Source organism: Lampetra planeri, chromosome 22 (assembly GCF_965212315.1).
Source record: "Lampetra planeri chromosome 22, kcLamPlan1.2.h2, whole genome shotgun sequence".
Classification (NCBI taxonomy): Eukaryota; Metazoa; Chordata; class Hyperoartia; order Petromyzontiformes; family Petromyzontidae; genus Lampetra; species Lampetra planeri.
Window position 1 is genome coordinate 5,106,130 of NC_136128.1, and position 16,275 is coordinate 5,122,404.

Here is a 16,275-nt window from a genome sequence, read left to right on the forward strand (position 1 = left end):
TTCAAACGCATTTTAGTTACAAAACATTGTAATGCCTACGAAATCCAATTCGTTACGTTTTATTTATGCGTCTCTCTCTGTGTAGTTGTGTCGAAAGTCTTGTCGTAGTAGCTTTATAGGCGAAAGGGTTTGGGAATTGACTTGTAAAAAAAAAATTTCAGGTAGGACAAGCAAAACCAGTTTATATATAGTACCTTAGAAATAACATCGTCATTACAAATTGCTCAACAAACAAGAGAAAGACCTCAATTTATAGCCGCTAAGGTTTATTTAAAATGAAGCGCTGATTTTCTGCCTTAAGTTAATAAAACATGCAGTCTTGATCAGAGAGTGCTTTACAAACCATTACATCGTTTTTTTCATTTGCACAAGTCGTATAAACATTTACCGTAAAAATAATGTCACCCTCCAAAGCGATAATTTACCTGCCTCGTATTTATTCATGGACCAATTATTTTCTTGAAAAAAGGTTTTTTACTTCAATTAGATTATACTTTCATATGGAAAAATGCAGAAGGAAATTCCATTGGGATGGATATAATTTATCGTACGAGTTTCATGCAATACGATCGAAAAGAGTTATCATCATGATAATCGGTTATCGGTGTTGATATCAGGAAAATTCATCAATTTATTTAACGTCGTGGTGACATTTTCCATTGTTTTGTCAGTACAAACGGAAGTTCTTGTTCAGTCTTCCATAAGCTTCTATTTGTTGTGTTCTTTTGTCTTTTATTTTGTTTTGCTTTGCAAAGAAGAAGAGACACAAATGCCTCCCGTCTTCTTTAAACACTTCATTCATAACCCTGAAACAAGGTGTCCATCACTCGCATCCAAAGAAAAGGGCAACTTCAGAGGATTCGCAAGAAAAAAAAACAACCTCCCTTTCTCCAAGGTATTCCCCATCATTCTCCATCTCCACCATAGAACACAAGTTATCTTTCATACACTGCCAAGTAACTTACACGTTCCTTACGGCACACAAAAGTGTGCTATTCGTTCGGCAAATCCCAGCTCAAACCATGCTGATTCGAAATAAGTATGGAAGCAATCAATAAATAGCCTATCCCTTCAACAGTCTCAGAGTGATTTCATAGAATCAATTCGGTTATGTAAAGGATTACAGTACATTAAAAAGCATTAGCAAAAAGTCCCAAGAATAGTTAATTTCAAAATAGTGTTTTTTATTTTATTAATTACTCTCTTCGTAATTGTCAACAGAGTAAACAACCGTCCTCACATTCACGGCTCTTTATTTGTGCAGAGCTGAAAACTGTCACTTTTTTTTCCCAGCTGTGTATTCCACCCTCCAAACCCCCCAACATTGTGGCGTCTCAACTTTGACCAAGTGCCCTTTGGCTAAGCTTCGGGTTACAAAAAAACCTGCAGCGCGCGTTAAAAGTTTTCTCTTTCGCCTGTGCCCCCTTGCCCGCCCGCCCGTCCGCCCGCCTGCCGCAGCTCGTAATAACAGTAGTAGTTGTCGTGATAATAATATCAACAATGGAAATGAATGATGCATTCTTTCATTTTGGCGTTTGCTACGAGCGGGCGAAGGACGTTGAGCTCTCCAGGGAGGACTGCGAAGCACGGCGGGTGAGCGGCGCTATCGTCGGGTCCACGAGCGAGGACGTGGGGAAGAGCTTGTACCAGCCGATCACCATGTTGGAGAGGTCCAGCTCCTCCAGCAGGATCTGAGCGACGCCCATGAAGCTCTTGTGGTCCATGCGGCCATAGTCGCCCCACACTATCACCTGCGCACGCACACACACGCACGGCAAAGTGAGCGAGAGGAGGGTAGTGTAATACGCATCGTAGTTCCTGCAGCAGAGAGACACTGATACAATCGGTCAACGGTGATTTTCTTGCTAAAATGAGCATTTGAGGCAGTGCTGTTACGTTTACAGCCCTGAGCCCGAAGTGGGAATTCCGCATTCCTATGGCGGGGGTGATTCCATAGGGAAACCACCATTGACTTCCACAACAAAGCGGTGCTCGTTATGTCGACCTACGGAGGGATGAAGGGCTGAGTCAACACAACCAGGATTTGATTTCACTACCTTCCCAATTGCGATCCGCTCGCTCTTCAGTGAGTGGTTTTTGTAAATGGATGCCTCAGCAGGCTTCGCAAATGCAGCATATAACGTTTCCTCATCATGCACCTCACAGAGTAATTGATAGGTTGCGTCGGCAGACATTCTTACATTAGGCCTATCAGCTGATATGCGAACGTGGTTGGTGTTTCTCAGCGGCTGTAAAACAGCCCATTGCATTTTGATCAATAAATCAGTGTGAAACTTATACCTTCGCCATAATTCAGCAAAAGCTGGGATGGAAACGCGGATGGCAGAGAAACCCGACTCAACAAACATGATGGCCACTGGCGATCAAAAATAGTTTTAGTCTGGACTCAAAAGCACCGATCGTTGTGGTTGAGCGAACATTGAAAGGCCAGGCTGCCCCAGACCATCAGGCCTACCAATGAGAAGGTCCACTCCGCCGTCTTCAGCCAAGTTGGTTTTTACACACGGCAGGCCGTTTCCAGACGAGCGTAGACTGCTTGGGGATGTAGTTAGCTAACTACAAGGTCAACTGCTGAAAGCTCAATAGGAGCGTGGGAGAGTGCTCATATTTGTAGGCAGCCTAGAGCCACATTTTTCTCTGTTGTTCCCTAGATCAGAAATAAGGGGCCTCCTACGGTTGCTCATGTTCATACCAGTCGTGCGGATGTTGTGTACCCTGGTACTGTGCTTTCCTCTATGTTGTTGCGTTGAAAGTATAAATACAAAGATGGAGGACATTTAAGTTTGCTCTCACTTTGTCATACAGCTGCAACGACTACTACGCTATTGGCAACTAATAATCCTCACGCATATTTTCTAGACAAAGGGTAGGCACATTCATCTCAGGTGAGGTAACCTCTACAATTTGCCATCATCTTGGAGAGTATTTTACGTTTCAGAATGTTTACAAATGTAGTTAGTGTGAACAAGACAAAAAGAGTCAGTGTCTCCCTTCTTAAAAGAGCATTTGAGCAGCACCAGTGGTGGATATTCCACACTTCCATGGTGGGTGCCAGTCTCACCAGGGAACAACCAGTGTTGATCTCCCACAATGTGACACTCATTGTGTACATGCACCACCCTTTTGTTATGTCCACCCACTGCTGGATGAGGGCCTCCCCACCTCGTGGACGTCATTTGACTACACTTCACGCTGGTTGATGAAGGCAGGGAACGTAGACAATGGAGAATAGCAGGTATTGTACAATTGATTTTGCATCACTGCCATCAACTGAAAATGTAGGGTACAGCATGATTTTGTCCCGGTTGTTCTGACCTGCAATACTTTTCCTTGTGAGCCATCTGTAAACAGGAGTGGCTGCTGATACAGGGGATCGAGAGTTTTTCGCGCGATCTTTGTCTTCTTCTTGCCGATGCATATGCCGCTCTCCAGCAAGTACACCTTGACGTACGGCGCTGGACAGGAGACGGGGTCACAGGCACGAACACAAAGTCTCAGCATCTCTGCGCGATGGCGAACATCGAGCGGTGCTCATCTCCGTTACTGAAAGCAATGCAACCTACAGCTCCTTTGCCCATCCAATGCTGAATTAAGGCTCCCCCATTCTGTGTCATCCGGTTTGTATGATCATCCTGTACTTAACCATGCTTGTCAGCGTGTGTTGATGAACAGGGGCACCGAGCTCATTTCAGATATCACTCGCCACTGATATTAGCCGTGGCGATGACTCGAACTTAGATCATCGGGTTCATAAGTAAATTTCGCTCGCCACTGTACTGCCATCGCACTGCCAGATGAAATCATTAGCGTGTGGAAATTCACATTTGGAATATGTTCAGTTGTGGATGAGCTAACAAGCAACCACACAGATTTCAAGCATCGCTATAATTAAGAGCCCACCGGACACAAAAACCCTATAATCCGAACGAGGCATGCTTGGTGGAAGAAAACGTTACACAATCGGCGTGATTGAGTTGCGGGTTAAGCCGAGCTCAGAATGAACAGCGGCGTCGTAATCTCACCTGGAAGGGTTTTGGCTGAGGCTTTTGCGACAAGTCCTTTGGCACGGATAACTTCCACCTCGAGCTGCCCCTTCTTGTCGATCATACTTATTTGGATTTCACCTGCAGAGCGCCACGCACGCAGAAGGGGGGAAAAAAGCCGCCCGCGCTCAACAACAGGCGACGTCGTAGAAAATTTAAATATATCCCTTCACTCAAGATATATATACGTTAGTAATTCAGAGTGTTTCTTCTTTACTCTTAAAACTCCTTTTTAAGTCTTATAATGTTTGTAAAAATATATAGCATTTACCAAACTTCCCAAGTTTGCAATACATCTCATCGTGGAAGGTTGTACATTTAGCAAAATTAGCTTAGCAGATAGTTATTTGTTATGAAATCAGTGCCATATTCGTTGATAATTACCATAATAAATGCGCTAATTTCGCTCGCGCTGTATATTTTCGTTTAAATCAACAGTGACCAAGTTGAGACCATGAAAGTGAGCACACGTGAGAAAGAGATTACTAAAAACGGTGGCCCTCGCTATTGAATTAAGGTTCTCGTAGAGTATGTCTTGGTTTAACGCTTGGCCAATTCACCCTCATACTCTCATGTCAATGCTTTGAAAGGGTGCAAGACTGTGCACTTACGAGGGAAGTGACACTCAGCACTGCCATCTCCTGGCCACATCGCAGCCCCACACCTACAACACCCGGCAAGCACTGGTGGTCACCATTGCAAGCACTCACCAGGCTAAACTCTGGCTTAGCTTCCAAGATCTCACAAGACTGGGCACGTATTTTTATATTAAAAAAGCATTTAAATATATATGAAACACTAACTTTAAAAAGATACCAGCAAGTCATGTCTTGTTTGTTATAAATTATTCTGCAATGCTATATATATAATTTTTTAATTAAAAAAATGCAATCTATAGTTCGTTTTTGTTAGTTACAGCCTTTGACACATGTTCGCCGGGCAGTGATACGCTCTGCACAGGGCCTATAATCCAGCACTGTGGAGGCGGGGATTGGTGGATCATAGCACAAATATCGCTAAACTCCCTTCGCGTGGGCGTCGAAGTGCAATGCCCTGGCTCTCCAGGAGAAGGCAGTACCAGCAACAACGTGGACTTCATCCTTTTGCGTCTATAGGGGATAGAGTGTTTTTCCCTCGCATGTGTGGGTTGTCTCTGGGTACTTCCGGTTTCGTTCCACATGCAAACACTCATTAATTGGCCGACAACACCTTAACAAAAGGGGATCACAGAGCTTGGACAATTGTTGGCACCAAATCATCGCGTGGCTGCCTTCCCACTTGTCTGTGGTTCCTCGCGTCTCTGCGTCGTTCTCTTTCTACGAGAGCGAGTGAACACTGCGCCGGTGTGTTATGAGTAGATATGATGATTATTTACATGCCTGTGTACATGCAAATACTTTCCGAAGTGTAAAATAATAATACCTTTCGAAAACCATGAAAAAAATCTATCTACAAAAATATAATCACCTACGAGCTACTTTCAAAGGAAACAACAAATACATGAGATTTACTTGAGTATTAAATATGACAATTGGGGCAACGGTATGCAATTATACAATGCCATGACAGCTCACGAGTTTGACAGCAATGTCAGCAGAATTATCTCACAAGCACCAGCGCCGATTGGTGGAAATCACGGAATGTCACGTGTCTTTGTGTCACCAGGCCAGTATGCACGCCGGGGCAGCTTTGAGACGATTGATAATTCCTGATTAATTGCGCTCGTGTAAGCTCCACCGAGGGAGCGTTAAAAGGAGGCAAGACATCTAATCGTGGGAACATTCCCATTAGCCCACAGCAGCAGCAGCAGCGGAATCCCCGTTATAACAATCAAAGTCGTAATGGAGATCCGCTCAGTTCTCGTAACACGTTCACTGAAATATAATGTAAACTCTTCATTTGCCTAATGGTCCTCCTCCATTAAGTATAAATTAAGAGATCGTATCGAATTCCCCTTGAAGCTCATCGTCGTGACGGGGATGGATCGGCAATTAGAGCGACGGTTCTCCCCAATGCGTCTCTGCAGCAACGCGCCTACGACAAACACCTGCGCACACGTCTCCCGCGTACCCGCCGTTGCTTACCCATGGCAGGTGTGGCCAGCGTCTGGCGTCCCACCAACTGCGCTGGCCCCAGGCCGTCCAGGAAATCGCTGATTTGGTAACCTCCACCAAACATGAGACTGGGAAACACCAAGCTGCAGGTAAGAGCACATCCACTGAGTACTATACCTCTGCTCCCCATCTTTCTCGCTTCAATGTTGCTCCCTCTTCTGTTACGGAAATCGAAACACCGGGCCGCGTGCAGCCTACGTGCTGCAAGGTTATCTGTTGTCTTGCATGGTCCACAGTTCGGCCCTGACATCATGCAATTGGCCTAACCATACGAATAACGCCACGCACGGGGCTGTCTGACGTCTCCGAGTTGATGGATGGGACGCTCTCTCTTCAAAGGCAACTGCAATATTTTGATGATCCCAACCGCAAGCTTGGTGGTGTACAAGAGTTCAGGGTGCTCGACTCGCCATGAAGGTTGTGTGAGTTTAACTCAAGGTAGGCCAATACCCCCTTAATGGTGGATATAATGAGCACCACATTGCGAGACGTAAACATTGGCTCCCCAATGTACATAGTTGCCCCGCACCCTGGGAACATGGAATTTTCACCACTGGCTTGGGGCAGTGAATGGGAGAAATTCACCCCCTAAGCTCAATTGAATGGGGAACCGCATTCACCTTCTGACTTTGAATCATCCAGTGCATTCGCATTATTATACAGATGCTTCTTGACATCAAATTCCCAATCCTTGAATTTGCAGGTGACCCTGCAACCTCCATTCACGTGTGTGGCTATTACGGGTCGTATTTAAATGCACTGCGCTTTCGGTCATGCTTTGAGGTTGGCTAAGATAAATGCCTGCTGTTGTATGAAGGATAAATGGCATCATTAAGCCACGCTGTACCTTAGCGTGGAGGTTAAACTGTTGATCCACCGCCCTAATAGGAGCATCAAAGAGACTGACAAACACTCGATATAAAATAGACACAGTAAGCCCAGGATTACCGGTATAGAACGGCTGAAGTTCGGGTAAGTCTGACCGAGTTTGCAATTAATACTCAGTGGCAGGGTGAGTCGAGGAGACCGGGCTGCTCGCATGATGGACCAAACGTAGTAATTTGATACAGAAAAAATCCCAAGCTACTTTCAAGCAATGTTCAAACATTAAATGATTAATGAATGTACTGACCACACGATCATTCTTCACGTTGTGGCACGTGGCTATAGAACGAGTCTTGCTCAGTAATGCGGCTTTTACGCCAACGTACAAATGTTATAGAACACAACAATTGGAATCACAATGCAGTCGTGGCTACTTATCCACATCTTACATGACACCAGCAGACAATGAACCAACTCTTGAAAATTAAAATCACAGGCTCTGTTCATTTACATCCACTTTAGAGTGGTGAATTGAGACGGTGCTCCGCATCGTATGGCTCGGCTCACCAACCGGCTAGCGTCAGAGAGAGCGAGCCATGTGCTTACTTTCCCTCGGACGTGCAGCTGTTAATGGACTCGTCAGCAGAGTCTCGGCTGCGTTGTCGAGTGAGTGGGGTCCGCATGGTGGCTGCCAGACCCGTCTCCGTGCTGCGCTTGACGGTGCTGCGTAGCTTCCTGCCTCCAGAATCTGTGACACGACCACAACGACAATGCGTTACCAGACAGACAGACAGAAAAACAGATCGAGAGCTCGGCTATCCCATTGTTGAAGTTATCAGTTTCTCTAGCGAATATCGATTCGACCACATCACTTGACTTATCGGATAAAACAAAATAGGTGGGGGGGGGGGGTTCCAAGTGTGCTGTTGAACAGGAGGTGGGGCATTGTCATGTTATCTGCATCATCAGCCGCGTCATGCTGGGCGTGGCTTGAAGGAGTCTTCCCAACTTCAGGAGGTAGGATGTGGGGGTGGCCACCATTTTTAAAGGGGCACGAGTATTCGACCAGAAAATAATAGATTTGTATTATTGGTACTTTAATTAACTTCATTAATTAATAATCCCAGCTATATATATATCCAGTTAAGGACAGTTAAGATTAAATGTGTCTTTTTCTCTTAAAGGTCATGGTTTACAAGGTCAAAGACAGGGAATAAAACAATTGCACAAATCGCATGAAAATTCTAAGTTAATTAAACAACTTAACACTTCTGGATGTACACATCGTCTAACTGTGAACGTGTCTCAAAGCCATTGGATAAGCGACGGAACGCTACTCGGGGACAATTCAGTGATGAGGGAAGCGGTTGGTCAACGTAGAGGAGATGAGGTAACTTTGAAGCCTCAACTTCAGAATCAGAATCTTTTTTTATACTGTAGCAATCCGATGAGCTGTAAAGCTCTTTTTTACAGATGTCCAGTAGGGGCGGGTCAAAAAGTTACGACAGCAGACAATATATATAAAAATAACACGATAGGAGTGCAAAGTATAGGAAAGGTAAGCATATCATTAAAGAAAATACTTTATATTTTACCAGGTAAAGCCCACTGAGCTATTAGCTTCTTTTTCAGAAGCAGCCTGACCACAAGAAGTGGTTTATTACGTTGAAATATACAACAGCCAAATAATCTAAATAATCTAACAGCAAGGAATCAGATGTATACAGACAACCAGAAGAGAGTTTGAGGCACAGAGGCAGCAGAGCAAAGGGAGTGACCACCCGCTGAGCACAGGTTGACAGGGCGTTTCACCAAGGAGTAGACTGCGGTGAGAGGGCAGAGGCAGGTGAAAGCGAGACAGTGTATGAGTTTCTTTAACGATGAGGGTTGATCTTCCAAGCATTCTAGTTCGCATAACCACATTCGTGTATTCACTTGTTCGTTCTCCTTGTGGAGTAAATATTTTTATCCATGCACTTCTCATTGACTTACACTGCAACTCAGTTGACTTCGTAAGCAATTCTCTCAGACCAAGCGTTGCACTACTCTGTGGGGCATATGTGACTGCATGTATGTAGAACTTACTTTTCACCGTATGTAGCCAACCGTGATAATCGGAGGTGAGGGAGGACAACAAACTAAACACAAAAAGCAGTTCTAAAGACGTGAGTTTTCAATCTGGATTTAAAAGTGCATAGCTCCAGTGGCTTCCTAATGAACACTTGATGGAGCCGAAAGCACAATAACATTGGCGTGAATATTTGCTGCGCAAAGACCATGGGTTGTCCTCCCACCAGTGGTTCATACAGGTGAAGTAACTTTCCACGTTTAGATATTCTCTAAAGACTCACCTGTTTCGCCTGGCCTACAATGCCAATGTCTGACCAGTGGATTTTTGTGGTATTTATATTTCCTAACTTCGCGCATGGCGCACCGAGATCCCTGGATGAATTGCGCCTAATAAATGTCAATTACTATCATTATTTAAAAAAAACGTATTGTAACGCACCAGTCTGTGAAAGCTGCGAAGTGCTGCGGCTGCGGTTGTGCAGTCCCACCATTGCCACCATCCTCGCTCCGATGCTGCCCCGACGCTTCTTGCCACCGCTCACCACCATGCCCACGGCCGTGTCCGACTGGCTGCCGTCGGTGCGCTCCAGGGCGTACATGTCACCGCTGACGCTCGTGCTCTTCAGCATGTTGCGGCCGACAATGCCCATCTGACGGTTCTGCATCTTGGACGTGAACATGCTGCTGGCCAAAAAGTCGCCGCCACCAGCACGACGAGCAGCAGCAGCACACCAACAACAATGACACAACCACCGCCAACAACAACTTCAGTGTCATATTTGGAAATCTTGCGAATACCCTGGTAATGCGACGTGGCCAGATGGCAGTACAGAAAGTAGGTGAAATTAATCTCCGTGGAGCTTCAAGTGATTGCATTTTTTCTTTTCCTATTTTTTACACTGGTAAATGAAACCATATAAAAGATTAGTGCTCGGGTTAAATCCATTTATAATAATATATATATCCTCGTTAACAAATTGGTAATTAAAACCGTCCAGTAGAGGTTTGGCCTTACATAAAATGGTCAAATAAATAGCAATGATGAAAAACATTGTAAGTAGATTTCTTTAACGTTGTGTGTACAATATGTTGTTATGTCTTACAGACTGGAGGGCGACAGTGCGCAGTTACAGTTTAGGGGCTGAACAGTTTCGTCGTGACCATGTGAACCAAACAAAATTTGTGTGACGTGAAAAAAAGAAAAACTATTGCACACATGAAAGCAGTCGTAATTCATCAGAGAATTTTTTATTGACCTAATATTTTGGGGTCACCGGTATCAACAGTCGATCGCTAACGTCTTCGTACATTTCTGTTGACTCCCGTGGGTTACGGACTCGTTTGATTTAGCCCACAAAGTTAGGTCACTTTGATTCATAGTCAGCCAGAGTCCCATGTCTCAGTTATTATTGGAACAGCAGGCTTTAAATTCAAGAACCGCAGGGCATTGAGAAAGCCTGGTTAGAGCTATGGGGTTGTCAAGGCTCTGTGGTTGGGCATCTCTGTCCAGTGAGCCACTTTAAAGTAGCCAGAACATCGGATAATGGTACAAACCGACACTAATGTCCGTTCTTATTATCTTGTGGGCAATGTTCGTGCAGACTGAAAGTATTAAAATAATGTGTAGTATATGCATTCCGCCATTCGTTTAACATTTATATGACAACTTCTACTCTGCAGAAATGTAGTTATGGGCGTACTTTTATGGCACAGGAGTTTGTAATCCGTACGAAGAATAATACTATGTAGAGCTTGATCAATGTTTCCATAATATAGAAAGTGTGTGCAAGATTCAGTTGGGAGAAACGATCCATGTCACAGCTGATAGGAATCCTTTGAATACTGCCCCCCAGAATTACAAATGTGATGGGGTTCAATCTGTCAATCTTAACTCCATACTACCCACTCGGCCAGTTGTGAAAACGATATACAGGGTGCTTAAAAAATTATGTAACACTTTTATTTGGACTATGGTTTTTAAAGGTAAAAGAACGGATAATAACACTGTAACATAACAAATGTATGTTAAAAGCTTCAAAAAGTCTAAGAATCTCCCCTTGTTCGCCATCATTGTCAACGCATACCTGGAATCTTCTCCAGGTGGTCTCCAGGGCCCGGAGGCACATTTCTCGTGGTATTGTTGCAAATTCGCAGAAGTGTTAAAAAAATTTTAAGCACCCTGTATACATATAAAAAAAATGCTTTACTGTGTAGAATCCACTTCTAAATGAAGGCCTCCTCAAGCCTTTCAGTCATGAGGGTTATTTTAGCCATACTTCACCACACTGGTCAGTGTAGATTTGTGAAGGCCCAATGTCAGGCCCAATACAATGCAATAATGAAAATGTAAGAATTGAGCATCCTGCAATGCGCAATTACTAATCAGTCACATAAAATGTCAAACAACATGGTTTGTGTCTGCTTGCAGTAATTGGCATGTCGGTGTTTAAACAAGTAATTATTCGATTTTGTGTATTATTATTAGCCTGGTGAAAAGCAGGCTAATAATAGCTCTAATGGACCGAATTAAAGGACATTAAACTGGACGTACTATCCAATCTCAAACAAGATATTTTCTCACAATGCAGCACACTGAATAATAAGTACAGTCATACCCCGATTTACGTCTCCCCCTTTAACGTCGTTTTTCAAATAAGTCGTCGCTTTATTAACATCACTACCCAATTTGCGTCGCCTCAACCCCACACGTCGCTGACACAGCATCGTCCATCCTTTCTCGTTATGTCGCCTCTCAGCCTTCGCCTCCACCACCTACCCTATAAATCGCTTTAATTGATGTCTCTTTGATATTCGTCGTCGCACCTTTCAGGAACGCATCCCCGATGCAAACTGGGGCATTACTGTATATGGTCACAGGTCAGAGCTTTTAGCTGGCACTGCTGAGATCTTGGATTAAAAACCCTGGCAACTGCCCGTGCTGAAACTGGGTTCTCAAGAGTAGTGAGTTGGTGGTCTCAGCCCAGCCACCAATGAGAGCATCGAACACATCACGTTACATTTTATTTGGCTTAATATTTTCAGGATCATTTGCAGCTCTCAGAAGTAAACAAACATATATATCAGTATGATTGTCGCGGCATAAGAGTGGGAAACTACTGCCCCTTACTGTGTGAAACAGAGGTCGCTTGAAGGTATCTCAGAAGTAGCTCTGTTATACCTGCTTTCGTGGGCCGGTCTTTAAGACAAAGGATTGCAGTGCACTCCCAGAGACCTGGGGGTCATGCTTTGGGCAGTGCTACGTTACGAGGCACACGTCTGCTTTTATGAAACAGTCGCTGAGCGTTAGATTGGCATGTCAAATTGCTTCAAGATGGCGGACATTTACCACCATATTCATTTGAGCCTTATGGCGGGACCCCGGGGTCCCATAAGCCCCCGGCTCTCGCATATACATTATATTATAATGTAAACACAAACTTTTCTCTTTTTCACCAATGGATTTGAAGGATGGTGGCAAGTGTTGTCTTGTTAAACTATGGCTTTTAAACTGAAAACTACTTACCTGCAGTACCTCTATTTAAATACACTATAAAAAAAAAATATTTACACCCCTCTGTCAATCGTCGTGTTTCTCAGTGTGGATTGTAAACACACTTTGTAAACAGTGCATTAAATAGTACGCGTTTTCAATGCGCTGTTCATATTGTAACAAGCGTTTATACCAATGTTCCTCTACAGAGTAGTGGGTGGCCGCTCATCGTATCCGCATTGATACGAGCGGTATGTGGGGACGATGGCTTAACCACAAAAAAAAACTATCTGCACAGACTCATACGGACATGAGATGTATTAACAAACAGGAGGAATTAACGGTGCAACGCATCTAATCTGTTAAATATCTGCAGGTAATAGGATTGTCATCGATTGATCCTGGCTGCAGACATTGGTAGGTCACAACTAATGATGAAGATAAGAGAGCAGTTTCACTGTATTATGCATACCGTTATAACTTAAGTCGTGTAGGCAGTTTGAGCAGCTTTGGATAAGACTTATGAGTTATGACCCTGCCCATACCCGAGCATGGAGAGCATTCGCTTGTCCAGCTCTTCTGCGCATTCATCCTCGCTGCTGCGCTTGGACGACACGACAACAGAATGATCCGCGCCAGGTGGGTCGCGGCGTTTATGTGCGTGGTGGGACGGAGTCGCCAAAAATAAATTAATTACGATGTTGACTTACGTTTATTCTGGACCCCGGGGTTCCGCCATAAGGTTCATTATTATGTATTCATTAACCCCCCCCCCCCCCCAATTTCGCGAAAGAAGGGCTCACATGTGATGTTATCACATCTACCCCTCTATTTAAGGAATTAAACAAGAGGATTTCTCCATAAATCTGGCTATAGCCTGATGAAGCTAGTTGTAATTACTGGCAAAATGTCGTAGTCAGATTGTAAATAGTGTGGCTTTGCTCTCCAATACACCGATGTGCTGAACTAGTAAGGAATTGACATGTTCTCTTTGCGTGACAACCTTACAAATTGGCTGTGTCGGGTGGTGGTGGGTTTAACGACACATTTATATATTACGCGATCTAAGCCAAAAATCCTGTATTATGGACCACCAATCATCCTTTAAACAATCTGACACACCCCTACCACCCTCTAATGCTCAGCGAGGCAACCCCTCAGAATGTTAGCTCCTGTTAGGGGCCATCCATTTAGTACATACGCAAAAATCTGTCATAATTAGACCCTCCACCCCTCCCTGTACGCACGCATACTTTTTACACCCCCCCCACCTGCATACGTACGCTTAAACCACCACCCCCCCCTCCCCGAATCATATAGAACAGCCGATATTTAATCCACGCAGAAACAATCAAGGATTAATAATATTAACGTGTTTAAGCAAACGGATAGTCCACCACCGGACTATCTAACTAATTTGAAGGCCAATGTAGACAAATTACTATCGAGGCTTCACCCCCCGCCCCTCGTTTCCTATGCATACGTACATTATCAGTTAGACCCCCATACGCAAGCGTAGGCATTTGGGTTACCCCCCTCCTCCCTCCATGTGTATGTACTAAATGGATGGCCCCTTACGATGTGCTCTGGGCTAATATTATCAGAGCATGTTTGTTTGCATGTTTTGCCACATTTACGTGTGGTTAATGCAGACTTGATGCCTTGCAAAAGGTATCTATTTGGTATGTTTACATCCTAACACCTGTTTTGTTGTTCAATATAAAAGCACTCTGAAGCACTCTTCCCATTGTACTCACCCCCGAATGAAAACGCTGTCTCGTGACATTATGCCGAAAGGACAATCGGGTAACATTGGGGGTAAAGGTCTACTTTAAGTAGATGGAAAAAAAATGCAGGATGAACTTTTTTCTGCTTGCGATTGAAATTATTAGTGCAAACTTCTATTCTGGAAGTCACAGCGTGCTCCGTAATGGCAAAAAAGTGTCCCTGAAGAAAACAACAGCACAAGCGTTTCTACGGCATCGAGAACATCTAAAGAAATTCAAAATCCACACAGGCTTGTTTGTAAGTTACTAAAATGGAAATTAAACAACCCTGGGAAAGCTTGAGTCCATTATTCCATGCAAATGATGGGTGGTCTGCACAGTTTTTTTTGTGGAAATTTGTTAAGTGTTGCATTGGCCAGAATTAATCTCAACAATAACAACACGTTCATAAGAATGCATGTATTTTATTGGTCATCTCTAGTGACTTGCTCTATATACTACCATTTTTTCCCCGAGTTATAAGATTTTAAAACGAAAACATGAAGGTGTTGATCTATCGTTCCCCCCACGCCCCCTCCCCCCATTGTATTCCATCTGTGAGATGAAGAATCCATTCGTAACTCTCACCGGGCAGTGCATAACCTGTGTTAGAGAACGGCTGGCAGGAGTTGTCACAGCACTACCGTTTCTTCCCGCATATAACCCGCGGGGTATACCACTTTTTACAAACAAAACAAGACCCTGCGGGGTATATGGAGGTGCAGGTTATTTGATTTTTTTTACACAAAACGCTAATTTTGGCGGGGTATATGCGTCTGCGGGTTATATGCATATGCGGGCTATATGCGGGAAAATACGGTACTTCCAAGATCCCATGAAGTAGTGTCTTTCACCCCCACACTCGGGGACATTTTCTCACATACCCTCGAAATCTTGATTTGCAGACAAAACCAACATGTATTAATTCTTAGAGTTGAAATTGAGCCAAAGTGAAAACAAACTATTGTGTTATGGTTGTCGTTGGTGAATGGGCTGCGACTGAAATGAATGCTATAAAGCTAGTGATGTATATCCTTCGGATTGTTGGCAAACGTAAAGCATCTCTTACTTGGGTGAGCAGGCACTTGGACTTTCGATCCCGTGTCAGTTTGACATTAACTGGATTCCAGGAGAATTATATTGAGAGCTGTTGTCTTACCCCATGCTGCATTCCGTTAGTTGGTTTGATAAAGGGCAGTAAGGATATGTGTTAATTGTTTATTGCTGCCATGGTATAATGATTAGCAAACTGGGCTTGCAACCCAGAGGTCATCAATTTGAATAAAATGCCCGGCGCTGCAGGTTGCCACGGTGGCGAGATGTTCACTACCTCGCCTAGTATACATGACGTGGGTTCGATCCTGACCCTGACACCTGTATATTTGAAGTTTGAATGTCTATATCTCCCCGTGGTCACTTTTTTTTAATATATATCCGGATCCTCCGGTTTTTTTTCCCTTCACATTCATAAACAAGTGTTTCGAGTATTTGGCTGCTAGAAATTACAATAAGACATTTTGTTGAGCTATCATTCGTGGCCAGGTCGCTTCTGAAAAATAGCTATATAGCTCAGTGGGCCTTACCTGGTAAAATAGAAATAGTAGTAAATCTATGGTGCCAACTTCTGAAATCCCCCGGTCTCTACCCACCCAGCAGTATAAATAAGTGCACCACAATTAGTCGATCAGCAGGCTCATGTATGGTGGGGTAATGTGTGGAACTCCCACCTTTTCCAAAATCTCTGACCAGCATAAAAGCTCCTAAGGGGAGGCTCTTCTGCCCGCAGTGACGTGAGCGAGCAATTGCAGGGTTGCACCTTGATCTGCTTACTTTTTTTAATATTCAAACAATATAATGCGTAATATCACAGCATTAACAGTGTCTAATTTAAAATACCACGTATGATTTTTCTCACTTACATCGGTCCCTTAATTAACATTCATTCT

General features: G+C 43.9%; 1 protein-coding gene across 1 annotated transcript in view; it reads right to left on the bottom strand.

Moving 5' to 3' along the window:
• Positions 1 to 526: 526 nt before the first annotated feature.
• Positions 527 to 16,275, bottom strand: part of LOC144724938 (regulating synaptic membrane exocytosis protein 2-like) — a 256,156-nt gene continuing 240,407 nt past the window's right edge. The window contains exons 22-27 of the mRNA XM_078604261.1: positions 9,513 to 9,754; positions 7,610 to 7,751; positions 6,149 to 6,246; positions 4,044 to 4,145; positions 3,337 to 3,476; positions 527 to 1,751 (exon numbers count right to left, since the gene is read on the bottom strand). Coding sequence (XP_078460387.1) covers positions 1,539 to 1,751; positions 3,337 to 3,476; positions 4,044 to 4,145; positions 6,149 to 6,246; positions 7,610 to 7,751; positions 9,513 to 9,754 — 937 coding nt within the window. The 3' untranslated portion in view covers positions 527 to 1,538. The remainder of the gene's footprint in view (positions 1,752 to 3,336; positions 3,477 to 4,043; positions 4,146 to 6,148; positions 6,247 to 7,609; positions 7,752 to 9,512; positions 9,755 to 16,275) is intronic.